Source organism: Petaurus breviceps, unplaced genomic scaffold, assembly GCF_028583685.1.
Source record: "Petaurus breviceps papuanus isolate PSGF00001 unplaced genomic scaffold, PetGlider_PUasm1.0 177, whole genome shotgun sequence".
NCBI classification, from domain to species: Eukaryota; Metazoa; Chordata; class Mammalia; order Diprotodontia; family Petauridae; genus Petaurus; species Petaurus breviceps.
Genome location: NW_027185776.1, coordinates 3,188,981 through 3,203,632, shown reverse-complemented (window position 1 = coordinate 3,203,632; position 14,652 = coordinate 3,188,981). Strand labels below are relative to the sequence as shown.

Here is a 14,652-nt window from a genome sequence, read left to right as displayed (position 1 = left end):
AAAGGATAGGCATTTCAAATTTAATTGCTAATAGCCCTTTGACATCTAGGGAGCTGAAAATGGAACACCTTCAGTAACTTTTTGAAGCAGCTGATAAGTGAGGTCGGGGTGTCTTTCTTGCAAATCCAGCTCCAAATGACCTAGCTTTGGACTCTGTCTCTCAGGTTGCTGACTCTTGCTTTATAGCACACGTGAGAATGCTAAGGAAAGAATCTGAATTGACTAAGATAACAATGCTCTTAACTTTTTTAAAAGATAGTTTGACCTAAGTGACACTTGAGAGCTAAGACTGACAGGGCTGGTATGGTATAAGGGAGCTGGGCATAGAGTATAGGGAAGAAAACTCAGCTTTTGTAGCCCAAGACTCAGTCACAGGGATTCTGAGTGGAGGAGCCATAGAGCAATCGAAGAGTCTCCTCCTTTCTAGTAGTAACGGTAATACTGATTATTTACTAAAGATGGGAGTAGGGGAGAAGATTATGGTATAGGGCATATGGCAGAATGTTGGCTGGGCCTTGGTATCCTGGGTAAGGGCTAGAGAAATATGGCTGGTTAAGATGAAGTTTATTCTGGGAGTTGGCTAATCATAGAAGTGTGTTTTGATGTACATACCCACTTAAGAGCTAGGTTACTCTCCATTTGCAGTCTACTCTCCTGTCCTGGAATGAAAAAACTCATCTCTACCTGTCAAAAATAATTCTTTCCTTTAAGATTCATTTTAGGTTTTACTTCTACCCCAAAGCCTTTTCTGATTCCCTCCATCTGAATGTTTTCTTCCTCTTCCAGGTTTTTCTAGCCCATTTTGGATCTTTCCTTCACCCTCGCTCATAGTATCTTGTCTTATACTTAATATGTATATTCTCTCTTAGTAGACTGTAGGCTTTCAACTTCATATATTCAACTTGTACCATAATGCCTTCCATACAGTAGATACTTAATACATGTCCATTGAATAGTATTCTTGGTACCTGAGATACTAAGAGCAAATCTATTTCATTTTGAGGATCTGAACATACAAGGGAAGCAGTTACTAACAGGAGATCTGTTCCTTCTCATTGCTGGTCCAAATCTGTGGTGTCTTGTCTTTTCTTTTCTTTTCTTTCTTTTTTTTTTTTGCTTTTTGGAGGGCAATTGAGGTTAAGTGACTTGCCCAATGTCACATAGCTAGTTTTTGTGTGAAATGTCTGAGGTTGGATTTGAATGCAGGTCCTCCTGACTCGGGCTGGTGCTCTATTCACTGCTCTTCTACTCACCCCCCCCCCCCCACTTTCTTTAGACTAATTTGTGTACTTGTTAAGAGTAAGGTGAGATAAAATTAGAGGCAGCAGTGGAAACCTGTCTACCAGCTAGCTAGGTGGTTGTGACCAAGTCTTTGTACTTTGTTCTTTGTCTTAAGTTCTAGACTTCAGGTATTTTGGGGAGAATTAGGAGATGATATAAAGTATACTTTACTCCTCTCCCACCAGGCAGTTGTTGCCTGAAGGTGGTTCCCTTTTCCCCTCCCCCTTTTATGGTAGTAAGAAAATTTAGAAGTACAAAATAATATGAATGATCTTTTTTAAAAAATAAATTAATATACTGGCAGCAAGGTGGTGCAGTGAATAGAGCACCAGCCCTGGAGTCAGGAGGACCTGAGTTCAAATCCGGCCTCAGGCACTAAAAAAAAAAAAAAACTAGCTGTGTGACCTTGGACAAGTCACTTAACCCCAAATTGCCCTCCAAAAAAGGGGGGGAAATAAATTAATAGTTATTGCTTCAAAGCTTTAGACAACCAAAATGCAACCAATTCCTATTATCATTGGCTAAATCATGGTCTAGAATAAGTATTTCTGTTACTTAAACCATGTTAAATGATGTGCCTGGAGTTTTTTAGATTTTAGTCCAGTTCATATTTTTTCTGTCTTTTGTAGAGTATAATGTTTTATCATAATTCACAAAAAAATGCAGTTTACAAAGTACCTTTCTCATACCAGCACTATTAAGTAGATAACATAAGTATTATCTCTGTTTTTTCAGAAGAGGAAAGAGGCTTAGAGAGCGTAGGTACCTAGACTTGGTTATGTCTGCATAGTTTTAGAAGGTGAACATGAATCATTTTTTTAAAAGGACATTCAAGTATATGCATTTTTAAGGTCACTCATTGACATTTAAATGAACATAAATTATGAAGTATGATCAACTTCTGGTGACTATTTAAAATATAATTGAAGAAAATGTGAACTGCTTTATTAATTTTTACTTTTTCCTCTACTCTAGGTTCTCTACTTTTGGAGTCCAAGATTAATCCTAACACTGCATACCAGAAGCAGCAGGTAATATTTGAAATTAATTTTCTTTTTCTGATCTTTTTTTTTTTTTTGCCTTTTTTTTTTTGGAGGGCAATTGGGGTTAACTAACTTGCCCAAGGTTACACGGCTAGTATTTTTGTGTGGGTGTTAAGTGTATCAGGCCGGAACCAAACTCAGGTCTTCCCGACTCCAGGGCTGGCGCTTTACTCAATGCCCCACCTGGCCACCCCAAAAGGAGGGTTGTTTTTTTTTTAAGCAATTGGATTAAGTAACTTGCTCAAGGTTACATGGCCAGGTGTTTCTGGGTGGGTGCTAAGTATTTGAGCCCAGATTTGATCCCCAGGTCATCCTGACACTGGAGCCAGTGCTCTTACTCACTGAGCCATATACCCATTGTAATTTTAAAAATTTTCCCTCAAATGGTTTTGTATTTACTTTGTATTTAGGGCGTAGCTTCCTTTTGTACTAGACTCTACATATCAGCCTTTGTCATATCCTTTGCTAGCTCATTTTCTAGTCTTTAAAGGCTCACCTTGAATTGAATAGGAATGTCTAAGTAGTGATTTGGTTTGATAAATTTCATCTAAAATTTAACTCTTTCTAAAATAAAACCTGTTTTCATGTCCTCTAGGAGCACCATTTGTTTCCTACTTTAAAAGCAATTTACTTTTGCCATATTCCAAGATATTGGCAACAGTTTTAACTAATAGAATTGTTCGTTACAGAGTTAATTTGTAACTGAAAAGGTACAAATCTTTGTGCTTTGTTCTGCTGGGGATACAAAGTGAGCAAAACATGGTGCATATCCTCTCTATGTTCTATGATTCTCAGTAATTAAATTTATGGTCATAGCTGTGAAAACACAATATTTTGTCATTAATTTGGTTCCAAAAATATTATTGAGGTTAAAAATTTTCAACCAGAAGATTGTAATTCCAAAGCCAACTTATATTAGCTGCTCCCTGTATTGGTGAATTCATAAAAGTAAACCCCTAAATTCTAGAAATGACCATATTCATGGGGTCAGACCTTTTCTAATGCTTATGTACAAGTTGTGAATAACCACATTTTTAAGTAAATGGTTTTGATACTTCCCCAGTGCCTCTCCACCCCCACTCCCTCTGGCGTCCCCCCCCCACCCCCCCAGACCAAAAACTTGGCCATGTCTGGCAACATAAACTTCATTTCATGTCTGTACTCCACTGTGCTTCTGATAAGAGGACAGTGGAGTATATTTCACCTTCAGCCCACTGACCTCAAGATTATTTGTTTCATTGATCAGACTTCTGATGTATTGTTTGTTTTATGGTGACTCATTTTATAAATTATTCTCTTGATTCTGTTTACTTTGCTCTGCACCAGTTCATTTAAATCTTTCAGTTTCTTTAAATTGCTTTTATTAATAGGATCATAGATTTAGAAGTCAGATGGACCTTACCAGTCATGTAGTCCAGCCTTCTAATTTTATAGATGAAGAAATTAGATGAGGTCCAGGATCATTATGTGTACAAAGTCATATGTCAATTCTTATTCTACTTCTATTCCCTTATACTTATAATACCACAGTTTGTTCAGACATTTCCCAAATGATTGATTTAGTTTCCAGCATCTACCATAAAATATGCTGAGATAGATAGATAGATAGATGGATAGATATGGCATCATATATTTTTTCTTTCTCTCTCCTTGACTATATATATTTGCTAGCAATATCTAGCTCAAAGTGCAGTTTAGTGACCAGCATAGGACCTGTTGCCCACTCTACCAACAATGTATTAGTATGCTTGTCTTCCCACAGCCCCTCCAAAAATGAAATTTTTGTGTTTCGTCATCTTTGTCAGTCTTATGAGTTTGAGGTGAAACTTTATTTTAATTTGTATTTCTGTTGTAAACGATTTAGAGCATTCTTTCATGGTTGTGGATAGTTTCCATTACTTTTTTCAAAAATGGCTGTTTAAATTCCTTAACCACTTATTTATTGAAATAAGTATTGCCATTTATTTATATCAATTCCCCATATATCTTGTATATCAAAACTTTGTTAAAAATATTTGATATAAAGATTTTGCCTAATTGGCAGCTTATTCTAGCTGTATTGATTTTGTTTTGCACAAGCTTTTGAATTTTTATGTAATCGATACACTTACTTTTATGTGACTTCTTGCCATATGACCTCTTCCTCCTTGCCCATAGTTCTGCAAGTTATTTTCCCCTATAATATTCATTCAAGCAGTAGAATCAGAGTTGGAAATAACACCTTTAGATTTAATTTCCTATGTAATATACTAATTTCTGTAGGATCCCTGAAAGCTTATGCTTGAATATGAGGTCACTTTCTTAAAAGGCTGACCATTGTATTTGTTGGTCATCTCTATTAAGTGGGGGTTTTTTCCCCCTTATTTTGAATTGAAATCAGCCTTTATAATTTATCCATCTGTACCAGTCTTTTGTTGGTCTAAAGGATGGGACAGTTCCACTTCCTCTTCTGGGCAATAATCCTTTAAGAATTTGAAGCCATTCTGTATTCACATTTACCCCCTATTCCACTCCCAGTACCTTCATCTTTTCTTTGTATATGATAGTTTCTAGAGCCTTTATCAAGCCAGAAGCTCCTCCTCTAAGTACTGAAATTTGTTAGGGTCCTTCTTATAGCTTACATTTAGAATTGAGCAAAATACTCCAAGATATGGTCTGATTGGCAGAATTCAGTAGAAGTTATACTGCGGTCTCAAAAACAATTTTTATTAATATTGTCTGATATTACGGTAACATTTTTAGCAGCCATGTTGCTGGCTAATAATTAAGCTTTTGGTTAGCTAAAACCTGTAAACCTTTTTGGCACAAATCACTGCAAAACCAGGTCTTCTCTATTATATACATTTTATTTATTCAAAGCTAATTACATTACTTTAATCATTGTTGAATTTGAATTTGTATTTGTTCCAATTCCAGACTTTAAAAAAATTAAGCCTGACATTCCTCCTAGCTTTTTGTCATCTATAGAATTGATAAATATGCCTAATATCTTTATTTTTAAGGCATTATTTTTAATTTTTAAGTAAGATGGGTCTTAAGGCAGAGAGCCTTTTGACATTCCACTAGTGACCTCCCTCCAATATTGTTATCACCATTCTGGGTGTAGTTTGTCAATCAGCTACTCATCTACCTACCAGTAATATTTAGCCCACATTTTATTGCTTTTTGTGGTAGATTCCTCAGAAGAGAAATCCCATGTCGTAAGGGCAAGCATGATCTACTGGAAATAGATGGAGGATTAGGAGTGAGGAGATCTGGATTTTTATTCATATATGCTGCTAACTAGCACCGCAACCTTTGGCAAATTACATCATTTCTTTGGATTTGTTCTTCAACTATAAAATTAATTTGGAACAAATCCCCTCTAAGTTCCCTCAGTGTCAGATTTGAATTCAGGAAGACTCATCTTTCTGGGTTCAAATTTGAAGTCAGGTTCTTCCTAGCAGTGTTACCCTAGGCAGGTCACTTAACACTTTTCCTCAGTTCCTCATCTGTAAAATGAACTGGAAAAGGCAATAGCAAATCACTCTGGTATCTTTGCCAAGCAAGCCTCAAATGAGGTTATGAAGAGTCAGACATGATTGAAACGACTGAACAACACAAAGATCTTTCCGCCTATTCTATAAAAAGGTTGTTAATTCTGTACTATTAGACTCTTAAGGCTTAAAGTATTTTATAATGGTCTTACAATTTTCATAGATGATAAGGTATCCTCTTGATAGTGCCGGAGGGAATCAAGAACCAAACATTATATTGATAGTTAAGATATCTTTTTTAAAACTTCATTTTTATCCCAGACATTTTGCTGGCAGAGATCAAAATTGATTGGTTTTAAGTTTTATTTCCTTTTATTTCTGTTGTATAACTAACATTGCTAAAGGTGTTAATGATATTAAACTGACCCAAAGGATTAGAAATAACTAGGGTCTCAGCTGATATTCTGAGCAAGTAATGAAAGAAACTGAAGAAAAAAATTGCCTTAGGTCTTAGGAATTAAACTTTTAAAAATTAAATCCTATTTTTTTCATTTAAGCATCAGTTCTCTCCCTCTGATAGCTGCCACCTAAGTTATCCCAGAGAGAAAAAAAGACAAAACCCCAAAATAAGTATATATAGTTAAGCAAAAATATGTTCCCATACTTTGTCCAAAAATGCAAACCTAAATATGCTTTGGATATTTAATCCATCACCTCTCTATCAAGAGATTACAGAATTCAAAATCATCAGTCCTCTGGAATCATAGTTGATTATTGCTTGATCTGATTTCTTAAGTCTTTCAAAATTGTTTCTATAATGTTTTAGTAAAAATTGTTCTCCTGTTTGTTTTGACCTCTGTCAGTTCAAAGTATACTTCAAGTAACATCTGCTACCCCTCATCTTTTCTATAGACTTGTGCCCCTCTGGTTATATCCCCCTCCCCCCATCTTCCCCTTTCCTTGGATATCCTTTTACTTTTCTCCTTTAAAATTACCTAAATATAATTTTAAAAATCTCTCCCAGGTTCGTAGAGGGTGTTTTTATTATTTCTCACAGGACCCTTCCACCACTTACGTTAGAATGCAGACATTTCATTCTTATTAAGTCTTTTCTGGTTGCTTGGATTTACCTTTTTTAATACTTCTTTTTATTCCCCTTTTTTTGTATTTCAGAATTTCTCCAAAATTCTGGTTGTTTCATCAGAAATACTTAGAAGTCCTCTTTCATGAAAATCTGTTTTTGCCCTTGGGATCTAGGAGATCTAGGCAGTTTCCTTTAAGGATTTCTTGAAATATAATATCCATGCTCTTTTATTTGGGGTAGGATGAGATTCACGGCTTTCAGGTAGTCTAGTGATTCTTAAATCATGTCTCCTTGATGTGTTTTCCTTACTAGTTGTTTTTTATATGAGATGCCTTATATTTCCTTCTATTTTTCCATCTTTTGACTGTTTTAGTATTTGTCATTGTCTAATAGAGTCATTAACTTCTGCCAGGGGACCATTCTGATTTTCAGGGATTCTATTACTTGTATAGTGTTTGTACCTCTTGTGCTAAGTTGTCAGAGTTTCTTCTCTGTAGCTCTCATTTTGTTTTCAATTCTTCCATCTAGCACTCTCATTTATTTTAAACTCAATTTAAAAATTCTTACGTCATTTCTCGTAGGAATTCTAATTGATTTTACGACAAAACTGTTTTTGAGTATTTGCTTGTATGTATTTTTAAATTACTGTCTTCTTTTGTCTTGGAGCATTTCTAGCCTTCTCCATCTTTTTGTTTATTATTTTTTTCTAGATATCTTCCCAAGGCAAATTATTGTTTCTGGTCTGGCTGAGAGCTCTAGGGATTGAGAATCTGATCCTAGCTCTTCTGAGAGACATCATTCCCTCCCCTCCCCTTTCCTGGGCAAGCTATTTGAATCCAAGATCTGTTCTGAGTGACTCCAAACTAAATTAGTCTAAGATCAGCCCTGTGTACCTAGAAGAACAAAAGGTCAGAAACCTCAAGGGAAATAATAAGGGAGGAAAAATGGGAAAAGGAGGGACTAGCAGTACCAAATTTCTAACTATACCACTAAGCAGTGATCATCAAAAAATTGGGCACTGGTTAAAAATGAAAGAGCCATCAGTGGAACAGATTAAGTATATTATACTCAGAAGCAAAGAAACTCAGCATAGTATTCAATAAACTCAAAGTACCCCAGCTACTGGTATAAAGACTGAACAAAAAACTTCTAGGAAAACTAGAAAGCTTTTTTGGGGGGAGGGGAGCTTTTTGGAGGAGGAAGGTAGGGCAATTGGGGATAAGTGACTTGCCCAAGATCACATGGCTAGTTTTTGTGTTAAGTGTCTGAGACCGGATTTGAACTCAGGTCCTCCTGACTCCAGGGCCCGTGCTCTATTCACTTTGCCACCTTACCACCCCTAGAAAGCATTTTTAACAAACAGTAGGCATAGATCAACATTCACACTGTATAAAAAAATAAGATGAATGCGTGATTTGGACAGAAATGCTGACAAACACATTAGAGGAGCAAGGAAGAAACTTAGTTTTCAGATCCATGGATGTTCATGACCTTGAAACAAGAAATGGAGAACATTACAGACAGATAAAATGGACAATTTTGATTATTTAAAATTATTTAACATTATTTAAAATGAAAAGATTTTGCACAAAACCAATGCAGTTAAGATTAAAAGGTAATTGGGAAAAATCTTTGCAGCAAATTTCTCTGAAGGTCTCATAGCCAAGCTGTCTAAGCACCTGATTTAAATTTGTAAAATAAATGGCCATTCGCTCACTAGATAAATGATTAAAGGATATGAACAGGCAGTTCCCAAGGAAGGAGATCCAAGGTGTTTATAGCCATATGTTAAAAAAATGCATCAAATGCTAATAATTAAAGAAATGAAGATTAAAGTAACTCTGAAGTTCTACCCCATGCCCACCAGATGGACATAGATGATGACCAAAAAAAAGGGAAATTACAATTATTTTGAGTAGCTTTAGGAAACAGGCACACTAAACACTGTTGCTGGAGCTTTGAATTGATAGAGAGATTCTTGAAAACAATTGGGAACTATTCCAAAAAGGTCATTAAATGGTATACTTTTAACCTTGTAATGCCACTTTAGGCTGCTATAGGTTTTAAAGAATGAAGAAGACCTGTAGGTACCAAAATATTTAAATCAGGTTTTTTTTTGTAGTGGTGAGCAGGAAACTAAGAGAATGCACTTCTGTTAGGGAATGGACAAACAGATTATGTTATTTGAACATAGTAGAATATGAACTGAAGCAGTGAAGTGAGCAAAACCAGGGCGGGGGAAATCCTATTAACAGCAACATTATAGAGACAAACCATTTTGAAAGACTTAAGAACTCTGATACAGTGACCAACCATAATTCCAGAGGTCTGGTGAAACATGGTACATGCTTTTCTACAGAGAGGTAACAGATTGAAGGTGCAGAATAAGAACTATTTTGAACATAGCCTGTGCATTCAGAAAAGTCACTGAACGGACTGCAAGGAATTCAGGCATTAAGGCAAGTTCCACATATAGCAAAACATTCACATTCAGATTCCAAATCTTGTCAGTTTATTTCTGTGAAATTTCTGGCATCCATTCCCTTCTCTCCTTAAGAGAAGATGTACTCTTAAAAGATTAGTATACTTAAGAGTAGGGTCTTGTCTACTACTTTCCTGTTCTATTATAGTGACCTCTTAATAGCTTTTCTCTTTAATCCATCTCTCACAGCTTCCAAAATAATCTGACCACAGAATTTCCTTTGTATCTTGTTTTGTTTGTCTTTTGTAATTCTTATTTGCGAATATTAGTAACCACATTGTTACATTGATTTAGAGTCTACCATTTGTCAAAAAACACTCTAATTTATTTATCAGATAAAAGTAAACTAAAACAAAACAAACAAAAAATGTATCTCTAATCTTTTGCAACATTATAGCAAATTGTGTTATTGCTTCTGATCCTAAGTTTCTCACTGTGGCCTGCCTATTGCCATATAGATAGCATTATTATATTCTCTTCTGCATCAAAGTTCCCAAGTCTTTTTCCATTATCCACATTGTCATAGTCATAGCTACAGCTATCCAGTATATCTGTAAACACATGACATTATGTCCTATGGCCTGTGATTTTTAGTTTTTTCTATCCTATATAGACAGATTTCATTTCATGTAGCAAATAGGCCCCTGAGGTCCAACACATGTTGATGTTTTACAAATTTTGCATGCATAAACACATGCACAAAGAGCTCCTGGAGTTAGTCAGAATATTCCTTATTCCTCATTATTACTTTCAGAATCTCCTTTGGCCATCATCACTTAACAACTCTTGAAACTCATTATATTAGAATTTTCTACTCTGAGTTAAAATTATGTTGGCTGTTATGTGCCAACTCAAAGGTCATCTTCTCTCCTTAAGGAATTAAGCATCTGGCTTATTGTTTACTGTGCCCCCCAACTCTAGCCCTTATTCTGAGTGAGAATGTTCGGTGTCAATGTTGATTCCCCCTCAAACTCTCTAATTTCTTAATTTTTAAGTAGTGTTAAATCTTTTGACCTGCTCCTTCACCTCAGCCCCACACAAGAATGATCACATCCTAAATCTCATTGTTACCTACATATATTCTACTTCTTGAAAACTCTGGAATCCTCTATCTGATTTACCTATCATTTAGTTTCTCCCTGTGCCTCACTCCTAAATCTCTCTGCCCTCCACTCCCACCCCCATGACAGCTTTCTGTATTTTTCATCCCAAAGTACTTTTTCAGGGTTATTATCCCTGTTCTGACTTCACTTTCTGCCCTTCCCAATCTCAATCCTTTAGTTAATCAATTCGTATCTACCCTGTCCTCTACTTTTCAGACTCTCACACTTTTGTCCTGTTGCTGCTTGCTTGTCCCTTGCCAAATCCCAGCCCTGGATTACTCCTAACATCCTCTTCCTTTACTCTTACTCATATGCTTCTAAATGAAGCTAGAAGAATTAAACCCATCCCATGACCTACTCCTTCACCTCATCCACATGATCACACAGTGAATCTCACCATTACCCAAGTATGTTGCACTTCCTTAAAAGCAATGGCCTGCCTCTTTATGACACTCCCCACCACCATCATTCTCTGCCTGTTTCTGCCTAGAAGGACTTCTGTTTCTTGTTGGTTTTCTTTATCTTTATGGTTTGTCTTTATTTTTAGATAAGCCCTTTTCAGATATTTTCTGGTGTTTTGTAAGAGATCTGGGCTTCTCTGTGACCTTTCATGTCACCATTATTACCAGAATACCTAAAAACCATGTCTTTTGTTTGTATGCCATTTGCTTCTTGTTACACTCTCTGCCACTGAGCTGTCCCTTGTAATAGAAAAAAAAGCAATTATGCGAAATAGACCAACAAAGCTATAACCCATAGAGCCACCTTTTATGACAACATATATAACATTCTGCCTCTCTGGTCCACTTACTAAGAGAAGAGAATGTGTTTTATCACCTCCAGGACCAAGATTTTTGTTATAGTTAATCATGTTTCTTTGAATCACTTATTTATCTTTTCTTACAGCATAATGATATTCCATTATATTCATATGCCACAGTTTGGAACAGACTTAGTTTGTTTCCAGTTTTTGCTGCCATGAAAACTGCTGCTGTGAATGTTTTGCTATATGTGGAACTTGCCTTAATGCCTGAATTCCTTGCAGTCCATTTAGTGACTTTTCTCAAATAACAGCAAGTTTTTTCAGAAAGGTTAAACCATTTTTTAATAATATGGCTAAACTCAGAACTCTTTTAAAACATTCCTTAACAAAGCTTCATCATCTTCTTGAGTAGAGAGGTCAGTAAAAAACCAGAAAGTTGCTTCCTTTTTTTTTTTTTTTAATAATCCAGGGAGATACAGGAAGAAAGGAATATATTTGGTGTTTTGATATCAATATCGATAGATACTAAGCTGCTTTAAAAAAACCTTAGTACAGGGTGTTGAAAATAGTTACTGCCATCCATATACTAAGTAGAATTTGGTCTTACTCTCAGTTGTTACTCTGTAATTTTATCCATTTAACATCATTCCTTTATTTTGCATATTTTCTAATTCGTTTAAATTCATTATGATAAACCTGATCACAGTTAGTTAATTATTTGTTCAAGAAGAGTCTTACTTAGTATGTTCTTCCTTTTATCTTTCAAGGACACTTTGATCGTGTGGTCTGAAGCAGAAAATTATGACTTGGCCCTTAGCTTTCAAGAAAAAGCTGGATGTGATGAAATATGGGAAAAAATATGTCAGGTAAGTTTTAAAATGGACAATTTTTGTTAGACTTCTTGCTTTATTTAGTAGTACAACCCTCGTACCTGGAGTTGACAGAAAGTGGAATAGGAACATTCAAATAGCTAAGCAAAGGGAGAGTGGCACTGAAAATATTCAATTGGTTATAATCAGCACTTAAACTTAGGGAAAAGCACTTTGGCTACTGTGTGCTTGGGACAAGGCAGTGAGAAATCAAGGTTAATACCAAGGTTGTAACCTGGGAGACAGGAAGAGAATAAGATTTGAAGAGAGAGATAATGAGTTCCATTTTGGACATTTGGAGTTTGAGATATCTCTGGGACATCTGATTTGTAATGTCTACTAAGGAATTGGTAATATGGAACTAAAGTTAAGAGGAGAAAGATTGGGGCTAACTATATATAGATCTGTGTATCATCTGCATAGAGAAGGTAAATAAATCTATAGGAGCTGATGAGATCACTTAGAGAGCAAGTATGGAGAAAAGAGGGCCTAAGGCAGAACCTTGGAACACCCACAATTGGGAGAAGTTAATAATGCCAGTGAGGGACAGAAAGATGGGAGTAGTCTTATGTATAGGAGGAGAACCAGTAGAGATTATAGCATCAAGAGCCAGGGAGAAGAAAAAGGCCCTGGCAAAGAGAGGGTATAAGGATAAGGAGGAGGGAGTGAGTGATGATATTGTATGGATTATAAAATGAAGAGATAGAAGGGGGGATAGGATAGATAAGATAGGAGAAGAGGGAATTTAAGTTGAATGGGTATCATTTTGCTCAGTAAGGAGGCAAGGTCCTCATGGGTAGATGGAGAGGTGTGGGAACCTAGAGGAGGAAAAAAAAAGTTTAAAGTAGCTTCTGTGGGGAACCAGGGAATTAGTTAGGGAGGAAAAATAGCACTGCCTTCCTCTAGTGGGAGCCTGATTAAAGTTGGATAACAGATTTATGATGTACTCAGTCAATATAGCTCGTGAAACTTCCTCCATCTCTGTAAATAGCAGAAGAGAAGGGTGATGGAAGTAATCCAAGACTGATTTGGTTGGAGATGAGTGGTCATAGGACAAGGAAGTGAGAGACTTAAAAGGAGAAGATAATATAAAGTTAGAATGGCTAACTGTAGGGGCAAGATTGGAGAGAGGATGAAGAGTAAATCATAGCAGGGGTTGCACCCTAAGAAATAATGAAGAAATGGTGGAGGGATTGGAGGGCTTAGTGAGGATAAAGAGGAGTTTAAGGAAGGGTAAGGTATAGGGAGAGATGGAATGAACCAGATTACATAGCTTTAGTTCTGCAAAGCCTTTTATATACTCATTTGTTCCTCACAACAGCTCTACAAAGTAAGAACCATAGGTACTTTAATCCCCATTTCACAGATTAGGAAAACCAAGGCACAGAGAGGCCACCTCACTTAGTAAGCGTGGGTCAAAGGCAGGAACCAAATCCTTCTCTCTCCTGTCATTATTAGTGGGACATGCAGAAGTATATATGTTGGATTTTATATTTTTCTCTATGGCTGGTTTCTGGATGCATCTGTCTTGGACTATTAAATAATTTGGTCATGTGATGGAATTTTATTAAGGGAATTAAACTTCGGATTCCTGAACTGTACTCCACCCTGTAGAACGGGAGTTGGCATGGGGAAACTAGGTGTTCAGGATGAAATTCTTTGATCATTATGCTGGCTAGCCCTGTTAGATAGTTAGAACGGGAACTATCTCTAGAGATAATTAGGCAGTGTTAGAGGTTGTACTGGACCTGAAGACAAGAGAAATATAGGTTGAGGGGCATGAGCTCAGTGAAGATCTCCATAAAAGAAACTTTAGTGCCAGCAGTTCCCATTATGTGACTTCTCTCCTCTATTAGAATGTGAGCTCCTTGAAGGCAGGATTATTTATCTTTGTCTTTGTATTACCAGGACTTAGCACAGTACCTGGCATGAAGTAAGCACTTAATGAATACTTGTGACTGATTATGGTTGATTTTCAAAGTATCACTCTTGTTTCCTCCTGGAAGATCCTGGTACACTTACCAGGCATGGTATGTACAACACTTGGCACTTGACTGAGCCTGCTCCATCTCAGTTGGTCCACTTCAGATTTTTTTTTTTTTACTTTTTTTCATTTATTTTTTGTGGTTTCTTTCCTTTTGATCTGTTTCTTTCATAACTGTGACTAATATAGAAATATGTTTTACATGATATCACATGTATAGCCTATATCAAATTGCCTATAAGAGGGGGGGAGGGAAGGGAGAAAGAAAAAATTGGAACTCAAAATCTTGTGAGAATGAATGCTAAAAACTGTCTTGAAGTATAATTGGGGAGGAAAATACTATTTAAAAAAAAAGAAGTCATACCTTTACTAAAAGTCTATTCTGCCACCTTATAATGATGTGGAAGTGGCCCTGAGTTTTCAAAATATATACCACGAACTCTGGAAGGACCTTCTAGGTCAGAAAGGTTACAGGTGTGTGCCCATGATGAAGTAACTGTATGACTGTCATCTGAGATCCTCCCTATCTAATTTCAGAGAAACTGTAACATGAGGAATTTAAAAAAA

At 36.3% G+C, this 14,652-nt stretch overlaps 1 protein-coding gene across 3 annotated transcripts in view; it reads left to right on the top strand.

The window, feature by feature from the left end:
- PPP4R3A (protein phosphatase 4 regulatory subunit 3A) overlaps positions 1 to 14,652 on the top strand; it is a 69,175-nt gene that overhangs the window by 19,314 nt on the left and 35,209 nt on the right. For all 3 annotated transcript variants that reach the window (XM_069086003.1, XM_069086002.1, XM_069086004.1), the window contains exons 2-3: positions 2,257 to 2,312; positions 12,000 to 12,098. In XM_069086003.1, the coding sequence (XP_068942104.1) occupies positions 2,257 to 2,312; positions 12,000 to 12,098 (155 nt within the window). The remainder of the gene's footprint in view (positions 1 to 2,256; positions 2,313 to 11,999; positions 12,099 to 14,652) is intronic.